The sequence below is a fragment of the Ornithodoros turicata genome, chromosome 2 (genome assembly GCF_037126465.1).
Source record: "Ornithodoros turicata isolate Travis chromosome 2, ASM3712646v1, whole genome shotgun sequence".
Taxonomy (NCBI): Eukaryota; Metazoa; Arthropoda; class Arachnida; order Ixodida; family Argasidae; genus Ornithodoros; species Ornithodoros turicata.
The window spans coordinates 77579567-77595279 of NC_088202.1; the positions used below are offsets into that span (position 1 = coordinate 77579567).

The 15713-nt window shown below is 47.2% G+C and overlaps 2 protein-coding genes across 3 annotated transcripts in view; one reads left to right on the forward strand and one right to left on the reverse strand.

The window, feature by feature from the left end:
• The window catches only part of LOC135385588 (pleckstrin homology-like domain family B member 1), a 292580-nt gene that overhangs the window by 26645 nt on the left and 250222 nt on the right, over positions 1 to 15713 (reverse strand). The window lies entirely within an intron of this gene.
• On the forward strand, positions 560 to 15588 carry LOC135383739 (endothelin-converting enzyme 2-like). Its single transcript, XM_064613082.1, has 11 exons — positions 560 to 626; positions 5437 to 5535; positions 5645 to 5774; positions 5995 to 6326; positions 6752 to 7138; positions 9937 to 10053; positions 11780 to 11994; positions 12214 to 12541; positions 12619 to 12843; positions 14574 to 14993; positions 15164 to 15588. Exons 2-11 carry the CDS (start codon positions 5446 to 5448, stop codon positions 15500 to 15502), a joined length of 2583 nt encoding a protein of 860 aa, XP_064469152.1. The 5' UTR covers positions 560 to 626; positions 5437 to 5445; the 3' UTR covers positions 15503 to 15588.

The window sequence follows — 15713 nt, forward strand, 5'->3', positions numbered from 1 at the left end:
TTTCTTCGTTCACAGAAACAAGACTCGTACACCAAATTCTTTACGCGCTTCATACATCGTTGACGAAGTTCTCGTCGTCTGCCATGTCAATGTTGTATTTTTCATTTCTATAGTGCATAAAAAATGTGGTGCTTTATATCGGGAAACCCATGGGAAACATCTCCTTCTGCCCGTCTGTGTTACTCCAGTGCAAAGAGTCATCGCAATTCCATTTATCTTGTGTGTGTTGAACTCGTCATAAGTTTAAGTACGACAAGGTAGCAAAGAAGAAAACAGTGGGGGTGGTTGTGATGGTGAAAGGGCTCGCCGTTGTCGGCCTCCACAGAGGTGGGCAACGTCACGATTTACGCCCTGGGGGAATGCGCGTCCTGGGCCGACTTCTAAGGGAACTGTGCCGACATATGTCTGAATGTGTCTGAGGAAAAGCAAGGAAAAACAGTGTACCTTTACCAGCATACCCTTCGAGCCACTTTGAAGAAAGCCATGAACAGAACACACCGTTACTACCCGTTGCTCGCACAACCAAAGTAACAGAGGATATACAAGAAAGAAGAAGAAAGCGGGTGATATTTCACCTGCACGTCGTTCACTCGGCACTTCGAATCCACTAGGAGCCTGTAACGCCTGTAAGTGCAGTTCATTCTTTGTTCTCGGAATGTAGAAGGGCGTCACAACCAGCGACTCGCATAATTTGAATCAATTTTAGAAACTGTCCTGTGCAGTCAAGACTGGTGTTGGTAGAGGAAAGGCGGTATATTCATCATTCGCTAGCAAGAGCGAAATATAGAATGCAAGTGTACGGAATGTACTGGTACACCTTGTGCAAACGGTTACATCCCATTTCGCCTATTCCCATTTTGCCTAACCCGGATTATCGGATTAAAGAGGCGGGAGGGGTAACAGCCGTTAGGCGAAATGGGACTGCCGTGCAATCTCATTAGGCAAAGCGGGACTGTCGGCAAGTGGGCGTTACTTACACGCTCCGACCCGATGATGACGTGTGCAAGAAATGAATGTGCTCGTCGGATAACTACCTTACGTCGTCCGAAACAAAGACCCTTTACATTTGCAAATATAAGGTGTAAATATAATGTACAAATATAACAAAAACATTTTACAAACATTTTACATAGTGACTCCTGATGGACAGCATGACGAATGAAACAAGGCTTCGAGCCATGTTCAGTGTCACCTGAGCGATGTTAAATATGAAAACTGGTGTCACTATAGTCGTGTTTAATTTAACTCTTTTTTTTTTCTTTCGTGTTAGCGCCGCGAAGCTATGAGCGACGGCGAGGTGGCTATGAGCGAGATGTGGCTATGTGGAGATGAGAGGTGGCTATGAGCGACGTACAGATGAGAACAGATGGAGAGAGGACAGCAGGAAGGAGTGGGGGGATAGGGGGTTAATATGCGTCTTGGGCAGACTTCAGGGGGAACTGTGCCGGTATTCGTCTCGAAAGTCTTCGGAAAACCCAGGGAAAACCTCAGACAGCACAACCGGTGGTAGGATTCGAACCCACCGCCTCCCAGTTAGCACGACACCACCGAGCGAGACGCCTTAACCCACGTTCAACCTAACTATCGTATTTTCCGGTGTATAACGCGCGCGTTATTCGGTAAAAAGGTGCTCTGAAGAGGCCCTGCGCATTATCTAACGGTGGGAGTTATACACGGAAATATTTTCCGACAGGAATTCCTTTTCTGGTCGGTGTCGTACAAATTCTAGTCTCCTCCAGGGTGTGCTGTGAATTTCTCCGAAATCACTTAGGGTCAGTTGAAAAAGCCGGCGTAGGGCGTTGGAATTAATAAAAAGTTGTGATGCTACTTAAGAATGTCATTGAGCAGTCAATAATTCAGAATGGCGAACGGGACATGATGTCATACCTCGATGCCGTGGGACATCTAATGCATATTGAGTAGAGCTGCAAATTTGGAAGAATTTTGAAGTGCAGAAAACAAAGCTGCACTTTTAATTAAAAAAATGTAAATAAAACTATGTTTTCACTCTTGCACAGTCTATATTTGTGAACCAACAGATGAGGGAAGAAACCCTAGTGTAATATGAATTATAAATACAGACCTCATGCTTCAGTGAAACCAACAAGGTTGCATGTAAAGTTATATGAAGATTCGAAATTGACTTTTGGCAACATGCCAGAGGACCGCCTTCTTTCTTACGTAACACGGATTAGTAGGCGAAGTGGGACTGTCTGCAGCATACATTAGGCCAAATGGGACCCCCTGCAGTTCGAGGTCGGTGAACCTGCTAAGGGATGGCGAGATAATCTGCTAAGAAGCATTAGGCAAAATGGGAATAGGCGAAATGGGAAGACACGGTGCAAACAGAGGCCCAAACGCTTTTCCGCTTTTTTGTTTATTTGTTTTTGTTTGCGCGCCTTTCTCACCTGCTGGTGTGGCGACAGCGAGAACATCACCTGGCAAGATCCTGTACCCACCGTAGCGCTATTGCGCAAATGCGTTAATACCTGGTGCTTGCAGCCACAAAATTTGGTTCCAAATAAAAAAGTAGTTGATTCTCAACAATGGTAAGCTCGACAGCGAAGTAAAGAGATGAGAACGTTTCGCCTTCCCAACCACAACGTAAAAGGTGATATAGGGGATCACGCGAACCTGCGACGAAACAGAGGAGTAATCCTATTATCTCCTCATTAGAAGCGGAAGTCGCCAAGCTTCAACGTAGTTAATCTGATTATTAAGCGACGCCCAAATGAAAATACTATTCGTAGATGTTGGATGTTTTCGCTCTTCGGAGCTTCTGCTTCACCTCTTACACGAACATGAAAACATGGATGGACATGAAAACTTAATGCAAATGTTTGGCGGCGGCGCCGACAATGTGCAATGTGAATATTGCGTGGGTGACATTAGCCCGTCCCTGCAGGATTTAAGTGATTAAATATGCAGCTCTTGCGAGGGCGCTCGCAACTCTATAGAGTAGATTCCCTATAGTGTTCGGTATGTACCGGAGGACGCGAATACCCTTCCGCTGGCAATTCGTATACACATAATCCGTGTTAAAGCTCCCGCCATGTATAGCACACCCGCAAATGTTTTGCGACATTCCCTGTCTTTCTTCACTGTGCGAACTACCGATAATCACGGCCACAATTCTGTAACAGCTGCACAAGAGCAAATGGGATAATAGATGCGTATAAAATTGTTGCCGCGAATGCTGGTGATGATGAAACTGCTTGCCGTACTCGGCCACGCTTATAGGCGGACAACGTCACGACTATCGAAGGAGGGGGAGGGGGATCGTGCGTCCTGGGCCGGCTTAACAGGGAACAGTGCCGACACTTGTCTTAAAGCACCTCAGGAAAAACACCCAGACTGCACAGCCGTCGCACGGGTTCGAGCCCGGGTCATTTCCTAGTCTCGGCGTGGAATGCCATCCCCGTAACCAGTAGGCCACGTGAGCTGGCGTTGCAGCGAGTACAGAGACCAGAGAGACTAGAGTGCTGAGCAGAGTTGATCCAACGCTCGCTTTCCTCATGCCACGAAACACCTCTCGTGAAGATGGTGCATTATTTCGTCGAATGCGACCCGATGTGGCTTTCACAGCTCAGTGGCGTTAGCGCTTGAGACAAGTTGACTCTCCCAGATGTTGTCACTGCGGTGCTCTAGAGGATCTGGAGCACATTCTTCTTCACTGCCCGCACTGTCAACCTTCCCGAACCGCACTCTCCGGGTCTCTTATTCAGCTGGACTCTCGCCCTTTCTCTCTATCAAAATTACTTGGTCCTTGGCCGAATCCAGCCCACCAATGATCTGCGCTCAAAGCTCTCTTGACCTTTTGGGACACAATCGGACTTCGATCCTGATTGTGAAGGGGCTCATTATTTCATTCCCCACATCACCTCCACCAATGGGGTAGAGTATCGCCTCTGGCGATGAAACTCTGCATTCATCATCTTAAAATAAAGTTGTTTGTTGTAGTTGTGTGGCATCGCCGAAGAATCTATGTCAATGAGGTGGCAGCAGCATTGGGAGGTCACGTGCTTCTGAGAACCAATAAGAACGATGTCTCTCACGAGATGTGTCATCTCGTTCCACTGACGTCATTACTCAGAGCGGCAGTGTGCACACTCGCAGACTTCAGTGGCAGAGATGAATGCCCTGATGTCATAATTCCATCCGTTTTTCGCTTCTTTATTTTTTTTTTGCCAGCTTCTGTGCAAATGCGATAAGTACGCGTTTCGACGTGCGACGTGCGACCTCTCTCGCTTGAATGCTTCACCTACGTACCTCGTAATCATTTTATGGCATGATAGTGTTATAACTAGGGGTTCGCGTTTTCGGCATTTATTCCTGAGGAGATTCGGCCGGTGTTTTTTGGCAATATGTTATCCAATTCGGATATTTTCGGCATTTTAAAACGTTTGTGCAAACATAGATGCTGAAAAATCGGCAGCTACACTCACTAGCGAGAAGGACTTTGGAGGGAGAGCACGAGGGAACGAGGTGAAAGGAAAACGAAAATGTGATGCCCCGGAGGAAGAAAAGTGCGATCGGGTACCGGCACTTTCAGCATGTAGCCCCATATGCAAGAGTATAATTCGGGGTTTCGAAACGTGCCGAATTTTAAAAAAAATATTCGGCGGGCGTTTTTCGGCCAATACCGAAAACGCGGAACCCTAGTTATAACGCTCTCATCATTCAATGTACGTGAAACGGATGGCATTGAGGGTTTGTGTATTTTTTTATCACTGGGTGTACGTATCTTTACATCATTCGAATACACATCGCATCAAACTCCAAAGGAAAGCCGTGCATGTCCGTTTCTTCACTCAAAATATGTCTTCTGGAATTCACAGCCCACGCATCGCACACCAGCTACAAATGGTAGCCACCGCAATAGCAGCAAAACGATGGGAACACCGAAGCTCTGCTCCCCTTTCTAAAACATACTCGAAGGAGCCCACCGAATGGGGCGGCTTAATGAAAGTAATTAAACATGGAGTCGATCGCAGCACCCTGCTCCGAGCTTCACCATTGCACTATAGCGCCTCCTGCGTGCTGTCTAAAGCAAAAGGCTGGGAGAACTCCCAGAACAGACGCATTATTTCGTGCTTGCTAGCGGGGTGTAGGTTCTGTAGGTCATGCATGCATTAATGAGCCTTGGTAAGCGTGGCATGACCAGAGCCAAGGAACGGTTAATATTTGCCCCTGCTATTCCCTACATGAATCATCTCAATGCGCTCTCCCGAGAGCCACGCTTAAATGTTAACTATAGTGCTGGAACATGCTGGAGAAATTAAGAGGTACGGCAAGTGTGCTGGCAGCATGAAAGAGTCTGTCGCGTAAGTGTTAAGTAAGGCTAGCGCCTGTGCCTACAAAGCGCATTTCATTGGTTTCATAGAAATTCTGCACTGGCCCGCATTTATTTGCCTAAGCTTCCGTACACCGTTCCAGGGTCAACACATGTGTGCCACACTTACGATGGATCCTCAAGACGAAGGGGGTACACAAGCAGGTCAATGTATTGAAAGTTCAAGTCCAAGGAGTTCGCAGGTAGTCGCAGGCATTGCCTTCTAATGATCTTATTGCTCAGTGGTGTAAACTGAAGACCTGACCATAATATGTCCCTATATCCACATCTATTTTGTGCTTTAATTTCCAGGACGTTGCATTACTTGGGCATACGCAGGAGCCATTTGCCGTCAAGATCTCACCTTCGCGAATGAACACGTACCAGAAAGACAGGAAACAGTCTTGCCTTTGGGGAAAACGAACACCACAAGTGCAAATCAGTAAATCATTAAAGACATCAAACTCGGCTATAGTAAATTATCATAGAGAGCACATAACTATTTTACTTGACCGCAAGTTGCAGACAGCTCACGAATGATAAAATCTGCGGTCTAACATCGGATCGATGTATGGATATGTGAAGAAAAAAAGAGATGGTGGTTCCACAACTGTAGGTCCGTCTACTCCATGACACTTAAAGCTAACATCTATCATACGCAGGTTGCATGCCTCCACCGTCACGAACCCGCTCGGCGAACTGGCGCGTGTGGGTGCTGAGCCTCTTAGGAGCGTCCTTCGTATGCACGTTAGCAGGAGTGCTCACTGCCATGGTGGTACGACGCCTTGCACAGCACATGGAAGGCTACGACGAACTTCCACTCGATGCCGCCTTCGACGCTCCCCATATACCGCCAAAACGACCCACCAACACAACAGAGTTTGAGGTCGTCACTGACGCTGATTCGAGATCGGATATGCCGAAGATGTGCAACACCAAGGAGCTCTGCGAACGCCTTGATGCTTATGTACGGAACGTCATCAATCACGAACAGGTACATACGTTGTCATTAGTAGCTGAGGCTCATGAAACGCAGAAGGACGAACATGGCACTTAAAAGGAGCACTAAGGTGTCCTTTTGTTTGCGTGTTCTGTAACAAATAAAATGAGCTCCTCGAAAGAACGACAATCACAGGTCACATGCAGCGCGCGAGAAAGCTACATCATGGCGTCACCTATCCCCCTCATTACCGATCATGTGACGAGGCCATTACATTTATGCGGCATAACTTGGGACGAAGTGTCGACTGTCGCATCCGTTCAGGTCGATCCCGACTGCTTGCTCATCACTGAGAATAACGCTGAAAATCCGACGCGAGTTAGTGTAGTAGTTTCTGTGCAAGTTGATGCAATAATGGTGCCCGAAGTATCCTTTATAATCACTCAGAGTCCGCTCCACTAACAGTGTCTCTCACGCAGGAACCATGCGAAGATTTTTATGAATACGTCTGCTCGAAGCACCCACAGTCTGGACGTGCATCTGAACGGGGTATCATCTTGCCGTACCGACTTAGGTCAACGGCACGGCTTATGTACGACTTGCCTCGAACACTGATGCGGTACTACACGTTGCGCGAGAAGACCTACAGGGAGTACCCCGGAGTATTCATCAGCCAGGCGACCTTCTTCTTGCCCAACTGCACGTCCATCTACAGCCGTAACGGGTTGGGCTGGGACCCGTGGACCGAACTCCTCGCAGGAGTCGGTCTGCAGGGCTGGCCCTTCAGTAGCGACCCTCCAGACTTCGACGTCCCTGCTGTGTGCGGTGCCGTCGACGCACTTCTTGGTGTCTTCCCATTTGTTCAGGCGAGAATTCGGTATTTTACATCACTTATGACTGTGCAATACCCAGTTCACAGTACAATGACTACAGACGAAGTACCCTAACTGATAACGCACAGTTTGTGTCCAAGAATCAACTTCAACTGCATTTGTAGTGTTTTGGTAGATCTTGTGGCGCCACCACATTAGTTATGTGCATTCCTCTTTATCTTCAGAGCTCGCGCTCATTACCTCATGTTCGAGCCTACAGTTCGGACGTCCTTTTTCTGCTATCTCTTATGGGTGAAATAAGTACAGTCTTTTCGCCTCTTAGCGAGGTACAACTTTCCGAGTGGTCACTTTCTTAGGATTCTGATGGAGTCAGAATGGTGTAAGTCATGGATTCTCTTATATTGGGCGCATACGCAATGTTGAAATAGTACAATGTAGAGTGTATTTTACAACACACACGACAAGACGTTTCAAGTCCGAAGGAGCATGAAGGGAATAAAAAACGCGTCTTAAACATGAGTATTGCAAGTTTGTACTTATAGCACATAAGCAGGACATGTACCGCCCCTATCTTAAGAAATAAAACGTACTTGGGATATGAACAACAGGAGAAAGGTACCTAAGAAGGTGGAAATGTCTTTAGGGACCCATTCTATGGGGTACGTTTGCACTGAAACAAAGATCCATGTATAATAACAATACAGATCAGAGAGCTAGTATCGCTCTAAAGAACTGTAACTCCACCTCAAACACCGTACATAATCCTGTAATCTCAGGTAGCGCTTGCGCTTTCTTACAAATCAATGAGTACCTAATTTCCCAACTGAACTAGCCGCTACAGTAAATAGTGTACGCTGTGCAGGTACCTTCGTCACAAAGCGTTCCTTTACACATACCAGATCGATACATCAGTTACTTTTCCAAATAAATGGCATCCTCCTCATGTCAAGCTCCACTTCCACCGGGAAGCTAAGTTCACAATTAATGTTTCATGCTGTCTGACCCCCAGGTACTCCATTAATCGGGAAGAACAGAATGACATTCCCCATGTGTACGTGTACAACCTCAATCCATTCTTTTCCTCCTACTCATGAAATTGGGGAACCTCGGCCGGGGTGACTGCTCGGTTGCTAACGAAGCCCCACTCGGGCTTCTGCGATACATCAGGAACTAAGATGAGGCCGGGGAATTCCGTGTTGCCGTTTTCGCCAGATCGATCTCTTGTGTGCGGATAAAGTATCCTCCATCTATACCAACCTACATGCTCCAACGAGTCTGCTCCCAACTTTGGTAGAAAAGCGGCGTCTGCAGACATACCCATTCCTTCGTTTTGTCGATAAGGGTTTCCAAGAGACGTTTCAGTAGAGGCCACTTACAAAAGGGCTTTTGTCCTCCGAGAGAGGCTTTTCCTCTTTTTTCTAGCTCTGCGTTGTAATTATGGTGCAGCTATCACGATAAGCGCAGGGTACCGAGTTACAGCTTAAGCACCAATGCACTCCATGGAGCGTGATGGCAGAACACAATACGTAATCCAACAAAACGGAAGAATCCGAGAAAGCTGGAACAAGTCTAATGAGGTACCCACACCCATTCGTGAGTTTCCAGACACTTCATCAGACTGCTCTACGTAAGCATGATCACGTGGCCGCATAAGCTGGTCGACTGTAATCCAATGTTACGTCGGTCGGTTGCCTCTATTCATGTTACTACGGGCCTCCGTCTGCAAATCGTAAGCAATATCATGGGAGGGAGAATAATTGGTTGCGGTGTTCGCAATGATAATAATAATAATTGAGGGTTTACGTCGCGAGACAACTGTGATCATGAGCGACGCCACAGCGGTCGGTCTGTGGATTGCTTTTGGCCACCTGAGGGTTCTTTAACGCGCGGTGAAAGCTCATCACACGGCACCCCGTATTTAACGTCCCTCGCGGAAGACGGCGTGTCTAAGCAACTTGTACCCTGCCAAGTTGCTGGCGTCTTCGGCCGGGTTCGAACCCGCGATTTCAGGATCAGAAGGCGAACACGCTACCGACTGAGCCACCGAGGCCGGTGGTGTTCGCAATGAGAAACTACCCTGTAGTGTTCGAAATCCGCGGTATGATTTGTGGAGCTAAATAACCAAACGGCCACATAGAGGGAATGTCAGACATCAAGTGACGATCCAAGTGATCTTTAGTGGCAACAGTACGGTGTGCTGAGCATGAACACGAGGAACCCCCTCTTCTTCCACCGGGTGGTAGATCAGATGATCCACTACAGATTCGATGGATGTGGACGTCAACAACTCCCCAAGTACCTCATGATAATAACTGCCATCCAGTTTTCTCGGAACGTGCAGCAAAGACCATGCACGTGGATAATGTGAAACGAAGCCTTCCGTAATCCGAGCTGACGACGTCGTTGCCCATAGAACACGAAAGTCACGTGACGTGAACAGCAGTTAATGCAATCAGTGTGAGAACCCAACAGATGAGTGTTTTCCCTTTAATGAGTTCTTGTATAATGTACTGCGATGCTATATAGTTGAGCTTCGTATCAGCCACGTGCCTGACTTCGGACGAGTGGGCTGAAAGTCCCTGATCAGGTTCTGCCCACTTGCCTACACAATAAAACGGTGATGATTAATGGCCGGGACACGAAAAGTGTACGATGTCCGCAAGTATGCCTCACCTGACCCGCGTATAGTGATCGAGAGTTCGGAGAGCAGCGAGTGACGACTAATGATCTCAGTATCTATAACGCATGCCTCGCTTCCCATTATGGCAAATGTACGGCAATGACAGCAGTCTTTTTAATGACGCGAAATCTGAATCCTTCCGAACGCGCAGGTCAAAGTGAAGAGCGAGTATGACATGTGCTGCGCGGCGCAGCTGGACGGACCAATAACAGTGCTAAAGCGTCATCAACTGTGGTATACTGGAGAAGACGTTCTCAATTACACTCAGGTACTTTTTCCTGCAATCTAGAATGACGTATTCGATGTGTTTGCAAAGGCTCTGTCACACAAATCACACGTAGAGAATGATTAGAGCAGCAAGTATACCATACATCTTGCAGACTTCTCAGCTGAATGATTAAGGCCCGGTTTCTCGCCAACGCTTTAACGCTTAAAGCTTAACTCTGCTCCATTAAAAGGAGTTATTGTCACTGAAACATTCATCACGCCACCGACTAACGTTTCCAAAAAGAATGGAGTGCTAACTTCAAGTTTTAGCAATCCTTGATCTCGGTTCAAAGTTAACCTACGTTGGTGCAACCGAGCCTTGGCGATCTTCGAAGTCTGAGGAAAAAAAGAGGGGCAATTAAATCACATGAGCGTTTATTTTCATCAAAATACTACAAATGCTGAGCTGCAGACGCACCGCAGAATTATTTCACGGTCCGCTCAACCTAAATAGGTAACTTCGTTGTGTGCCAAAGATTCCACAGGAAGAATGTGAGAGCGGTTAAGACGCAATGTTTCACATTCCATACTTCTCGACTCGGAATTTGCAGACTTATTTGTTCAATTTCAAGAATATATTTGTTCAATGCGTCTTTCCGTACTTTTACGTGACTATTTTCATCCCAACTGCTAAATCACTGTGTCAAAGTTGCCACTAAATTCATAGATTGCTCGTGAAGTACGGCAGTAAAACTACATTAAGTGCACATAACATTGAGCCTGAAAACGAAAGCACTTTTACTACACCCAGGTCGGCTACGTAGCCATCAGGAGCAGGAATCATTCTCGGTCATATAGATCACGTTTTCTTAACGGGGATTATTTCCCACCAGACATCGCCCCGAGCTCTTCTATCGCAATTTAGCTAAGTAAATTAAAAACATTAAGAGTGCTCCGTCATATGCATAGCTTATTACTCTGGGTTTACAAGCAACAGACTGTTATACGTCGCCCACATAAGCTGCCTCCATCCCTATCGAAACCCGAGACTTGGGAAAAATTAACAGAGAAAAGGACGCACACAAACACAATTCTCGTTTTGAACTTGTGTTTGTGTGCGTTCAAGCTATGCATGTGACGGAGCACTCTTATATTTTTAATTTGCTTTTAGCTAACTAATGGTAGAAGAGCTCGGGGCTATGTCTTGTGTCTGTGATACTTGTGTTTGTGTGCGCCCTTCTTTATTCATTTTCCCATAGTCTCGGGTTTCGTTATGGATATCTGCCACCAGTTCGCTTGCTTTTTATCGTTCTTTTTTATCGTTATAAACTGTCTGTCTGCTGATTTACGGTACCTTGAATTTAGTGTCCTATTTAATTCGGTGCTGCCGTATAGCTTCGTCGGCGCGCAAATATAACTGTACGCCATGGGCGTAATATTCGCTGACCGGAATCATCTGTTGGCGAAAAAAAAAAAAAAAGAAAGGAAGAAAAACGCCCACAACAACACAAAACAAAAAAGCGAAAGAAAATAAACGAAGCATTCTCATTTGACTTTGATTTAGTCGACGCTGCTAACACCTCCAAAAATAGTTGGTTACCCTCAGTTGTCGACAGTAGTAGCCAGTCAGAGGTCAGATGCTTACTCCCCCAGAGGGGTGTCTGGTGTGGAAGAAGGTGGAGAAGTGCTAACCGGGTGTGCCACCGTGCAACACCATATAATTGCTCAATGTGAAATAAAGCGGCTCCTAGAAAGGGTTATCATACAACACGGCATAGTCATTTCAGGTGGTGTCTCGTGCGCTATCTGTTCTTGGGATAATTCCTGAAGTGCAAGTTCTGGCAGAGAATATCGTCATCCTTGAGATGCGAATTGAAGATGCGCTTACTCTGCGCCGGCATGGAGTGGTGCGCGAACGAACGGCGGACTCGTTACCCAAGAGTGTCCACTGGCACTGGAAGGAATATTTGGGTCGAATCTTCTATGCTGGAGCACTCCGAAGGTGTGGTATATTGCTCTCATCTCTTGGTGGCCTTTCTGGTGCCTCAAATGTCTAGCTTTGTTAGGCTTGTCAAAGTGCGTGCAGGCACTCCACCGTCGAACCTCTATGCCTTACTTTCTTCTCCAGTTGCAGTGTAGCCTCAGAGATGCTAACAATATATCCTAGTTTGACCTCCTATTGTGCGAGATACCATAAAATATGCTCTTCCATCGGACGCAGGAACAACGGCATGTTGAACACAGTAGAAGTGCTGTCCGAGGACTACCTGCAAGACCTTGCGGCGATTATGGACAACACTTCCGTGACCACTCTGGCTAATTACATGGGATACCGAACACTTGTGCAGCTCTCCCCATTGCTACCGGACGAGGTGTCTTTTCTCGTGAGCCTCAGCCACGACGGAGATCCCATTCCAGGTCTTGCTCCAAGGCTACAGGCATGCGTCCACGCGCTTGAGCGCCTTTTCCCGTTCGGTGTCCGTACCTTTCTTCGCATGACGCTCGGCCGTGACAATCCACTGCGATATTGTACCGAACTTGACGTGCAGGTAGGCGTACAACTGTACCGTTAGGCGTACGTAGGTGTACGATACAGCTGTCCCGCAATGAATCAATGGCTTATCAGGTCGAACGGTTGTTCAACGAGACACGGTGGCTGCTTGCACAGCGCGTCGAGAAGGCCGGCTGGCTGAATCCAGTGGAGCGCGTTATAGCGAGGGAAAAAGTGGCCAACATGGATCTGGCCTTCATTGGCAGCGTCATGGACCTTAATCTGCCTGCCTCTTATTACAATCCCAAGGCACCAACTTTTTCTGGGAAAAGGCTTCTTCATAGTTATATCGCCATTCAGGTACTCTACTTTTGCAAATATCAATACCTGCTTTGTCAAAATGAGTGTCGCTACCACACGCGGCTGTACCCTCGGAAGTGGAAAGAGGTGCTCTCCCAAAGGGCTCGAGGAGAGCAAAATTCCTCCGGTTTCCTGCTGTTCACGAAAAGCGTCTGCTGAAGCCTGTACGAAAACTGTGACGTGGACTGTCAGTGAATATCACTATCTTCCTGGAGAATCAGGAATAGTGCACTGTTTTACAGATGTACAAACAAATTGATGAAATGTGACGGTTCCACGATTTTCAAAGGTGCCACTGAAAGGTTATTATGCTACTGCTTTTTTTGTTTGTTTGTTTTTTTTTTCGTTAGCCAGAAAACCGAAATATGCTAGTTTCTTTTCATGCACGACATATCAAATTTCTTTAATCGAGCATATTCCTAATATTACTACTGTTGCAACCGACTGTCCAAACCTGGTAGCGTACAGGCAGGGAACCAGGCAGAAGAACGTCTCGGGTAACAAAACAACGTTTAATCACATGCTGAGGCGATGATGACAGCAGAATGTTTCGGGTCCTCTGGATCCCGCGCTTAAATATCTTAGTCCGGAAACTGATGTCACAGTACCTGATTGTATACAAGTTTAGACGTCAGCTCCGGTCCAAATAGTGTTTGGAAATGGGGCAAAACTTTCGTTGTTTCCTGTCGTCGCGTCCTGAAGTCTGTAGGTCACGATGCTACCCCGTTATTGTTGGAGCCGCCAAGGTCCGGTTAGGTCCGGCTGGCCGTCGGGATGAATAGGTTGGTTATCCGCTCGTAACCCGCTTTACACCACACTACTTTACCCGCACTACTTTACTACTTTACACCGCTTTACCCGCACTACACACATCGTCAGACAGCCCCAAGACGAGTAATTACTTTTTGCTTCGGATTATTCCCTCCGCTTAATTCCCACCGACGTCGTTCCATCGACTAATAAAGATTGTCGCTCCTCGTCACCTTTGCATTTAATTGCCACGAGAAAGGAGCCAGTGCACAGGCGCAATGTACACAACAAGCAGCCTCTACCCACACGCGTATAGCTTTATTACTATGCGACATGATAGACATCCGTCCCTTAAGGGTGGTACACGCTCTCCGCAGGTTGGGATGTGTACATTAACGTTGCGTGTCTCGTTCTATATAATATCACGTCACGCGCACATGATCATCAAGGTAGTGACAGCGAACAAGAAATGGCACATCCGCTACAGCGAGCGGAGTCTTGCTTGTTAAAAGTTAGGGTCGTTTCGCGTGAAACGACAAACTTGTAAATTTTAGCTTAATACCGCGATGTGGTCGACTCGTGACTAATTCGTGAATTTCCTGTCAACTTGCTGGCTGGGGGATGTTTAGATGTGCTCAGTGCAAAGTAGCTATACAGTTACAAGGTACAGAGCATAGACTACTACTGACAGACAACACAAGGTTCTTTGGCGCTCGGCTATTACGATTAGAAGTAACAGCAGGTGGAGAATTCGCGAATTCGTTTCGTATTATTGGTTTTTATCTCCAATACGTGCTATAGGACTGTGCGAATATTCATTTTAAAACGAAGCGAATGATGCATGCATGTAGAGATACACATATATGTGTGTATATAGACAAAGGAAATACGGGGCTAATGTATAGCGGAGTTAATAGTTGTATACGTAAAACGGAACGGAATACACATTCTTCAGCTATTTCCATCATTTCCGTTCACAGGCAAGCAATCGCCATGTGTACTACCATCCCTGGACCACCGAACGCGAGTGGGACTTCGACAACCGCTACCACGTGAGCAGTCTGCTACCGGGGACGGAATACGTGCAGGGGCGGAACACACTCTTCGTGCCGTACGGTTCCGTCGCCTTCATTCAGGACCTGCGCTACCCCGGCCAGACAACCAATGCCACGAATGCATCAGTGCCGAGATCACCTGAACTGGACGTGGCGCTAGAACCCACGCTGAGCAGCGCCATCATGGCGGCAGCCTTTGCAGCTGTGGACGATCGAGGTGTTGCTGTGGACCACCGACGTCGGTGGCGTGATTGGTGGAGTCGAACGGCCTTTGATCGCTTTTTTACACTCAAGGATTGCTTTTACAGACAGTATAAGGTTGCCCTGGAACGCATCCTGTTGCAGGTAGGGCTCACGACGCTGTGTATTATGTTTCAAGGGTGGAACTTACAATGTCCTCATATCGTTGCCAAGGCATAACGTTAAGGTTAAAACGTTCTAGGTAGTTGGTTTATATGTCAGTGTGTAATATGCTAGTTTGACACGAAGGCAACAGATGATGTCCACTTCTTCAGGATGTGGCCCTGATTCGAGACCTTGACGAGCTTGTCGCCCTGAGTGCCGTGCTGGAACCTGTGTACGCGCACTACCTAGGCCGCGTAATTCAGAGCGGATCTTGGCGGAGTCCCGTAGCCGGGCTGACGAACTCGCAGCTGTTCTTCGTGCAGTGGGGCTTGGGTCAGTGCGATGGCCGACGCGGGATATCTCACGCCCGACGACAGGCGTCGTTCGGCGAGACGCCCGCCCGCATTCGCGTCAACACGGTCCTGCAAAACTTTGAACCTTTCGCTCAGGCGTTCGGCTGCCAAGAGGGAAACGAGATGAGTCCCGCAAGGCGATGCTCAGTCTGGTAGGGCGTCTCAAACGATTTAAACACGAAGGGATCGATACATATATAGTACTGCCAACATCAATATAATAAAAAGTCTATCACTATATACGAACGCTACTAACACTTATACGTGTTCTACTGATGGTGTCGCGCAAGATCGTAGTGCTGACAAATATACATACTGCAGGTGGAAGACAGCTAGCGCTGAAGGAGACGCTACTATAGTAGTGTTC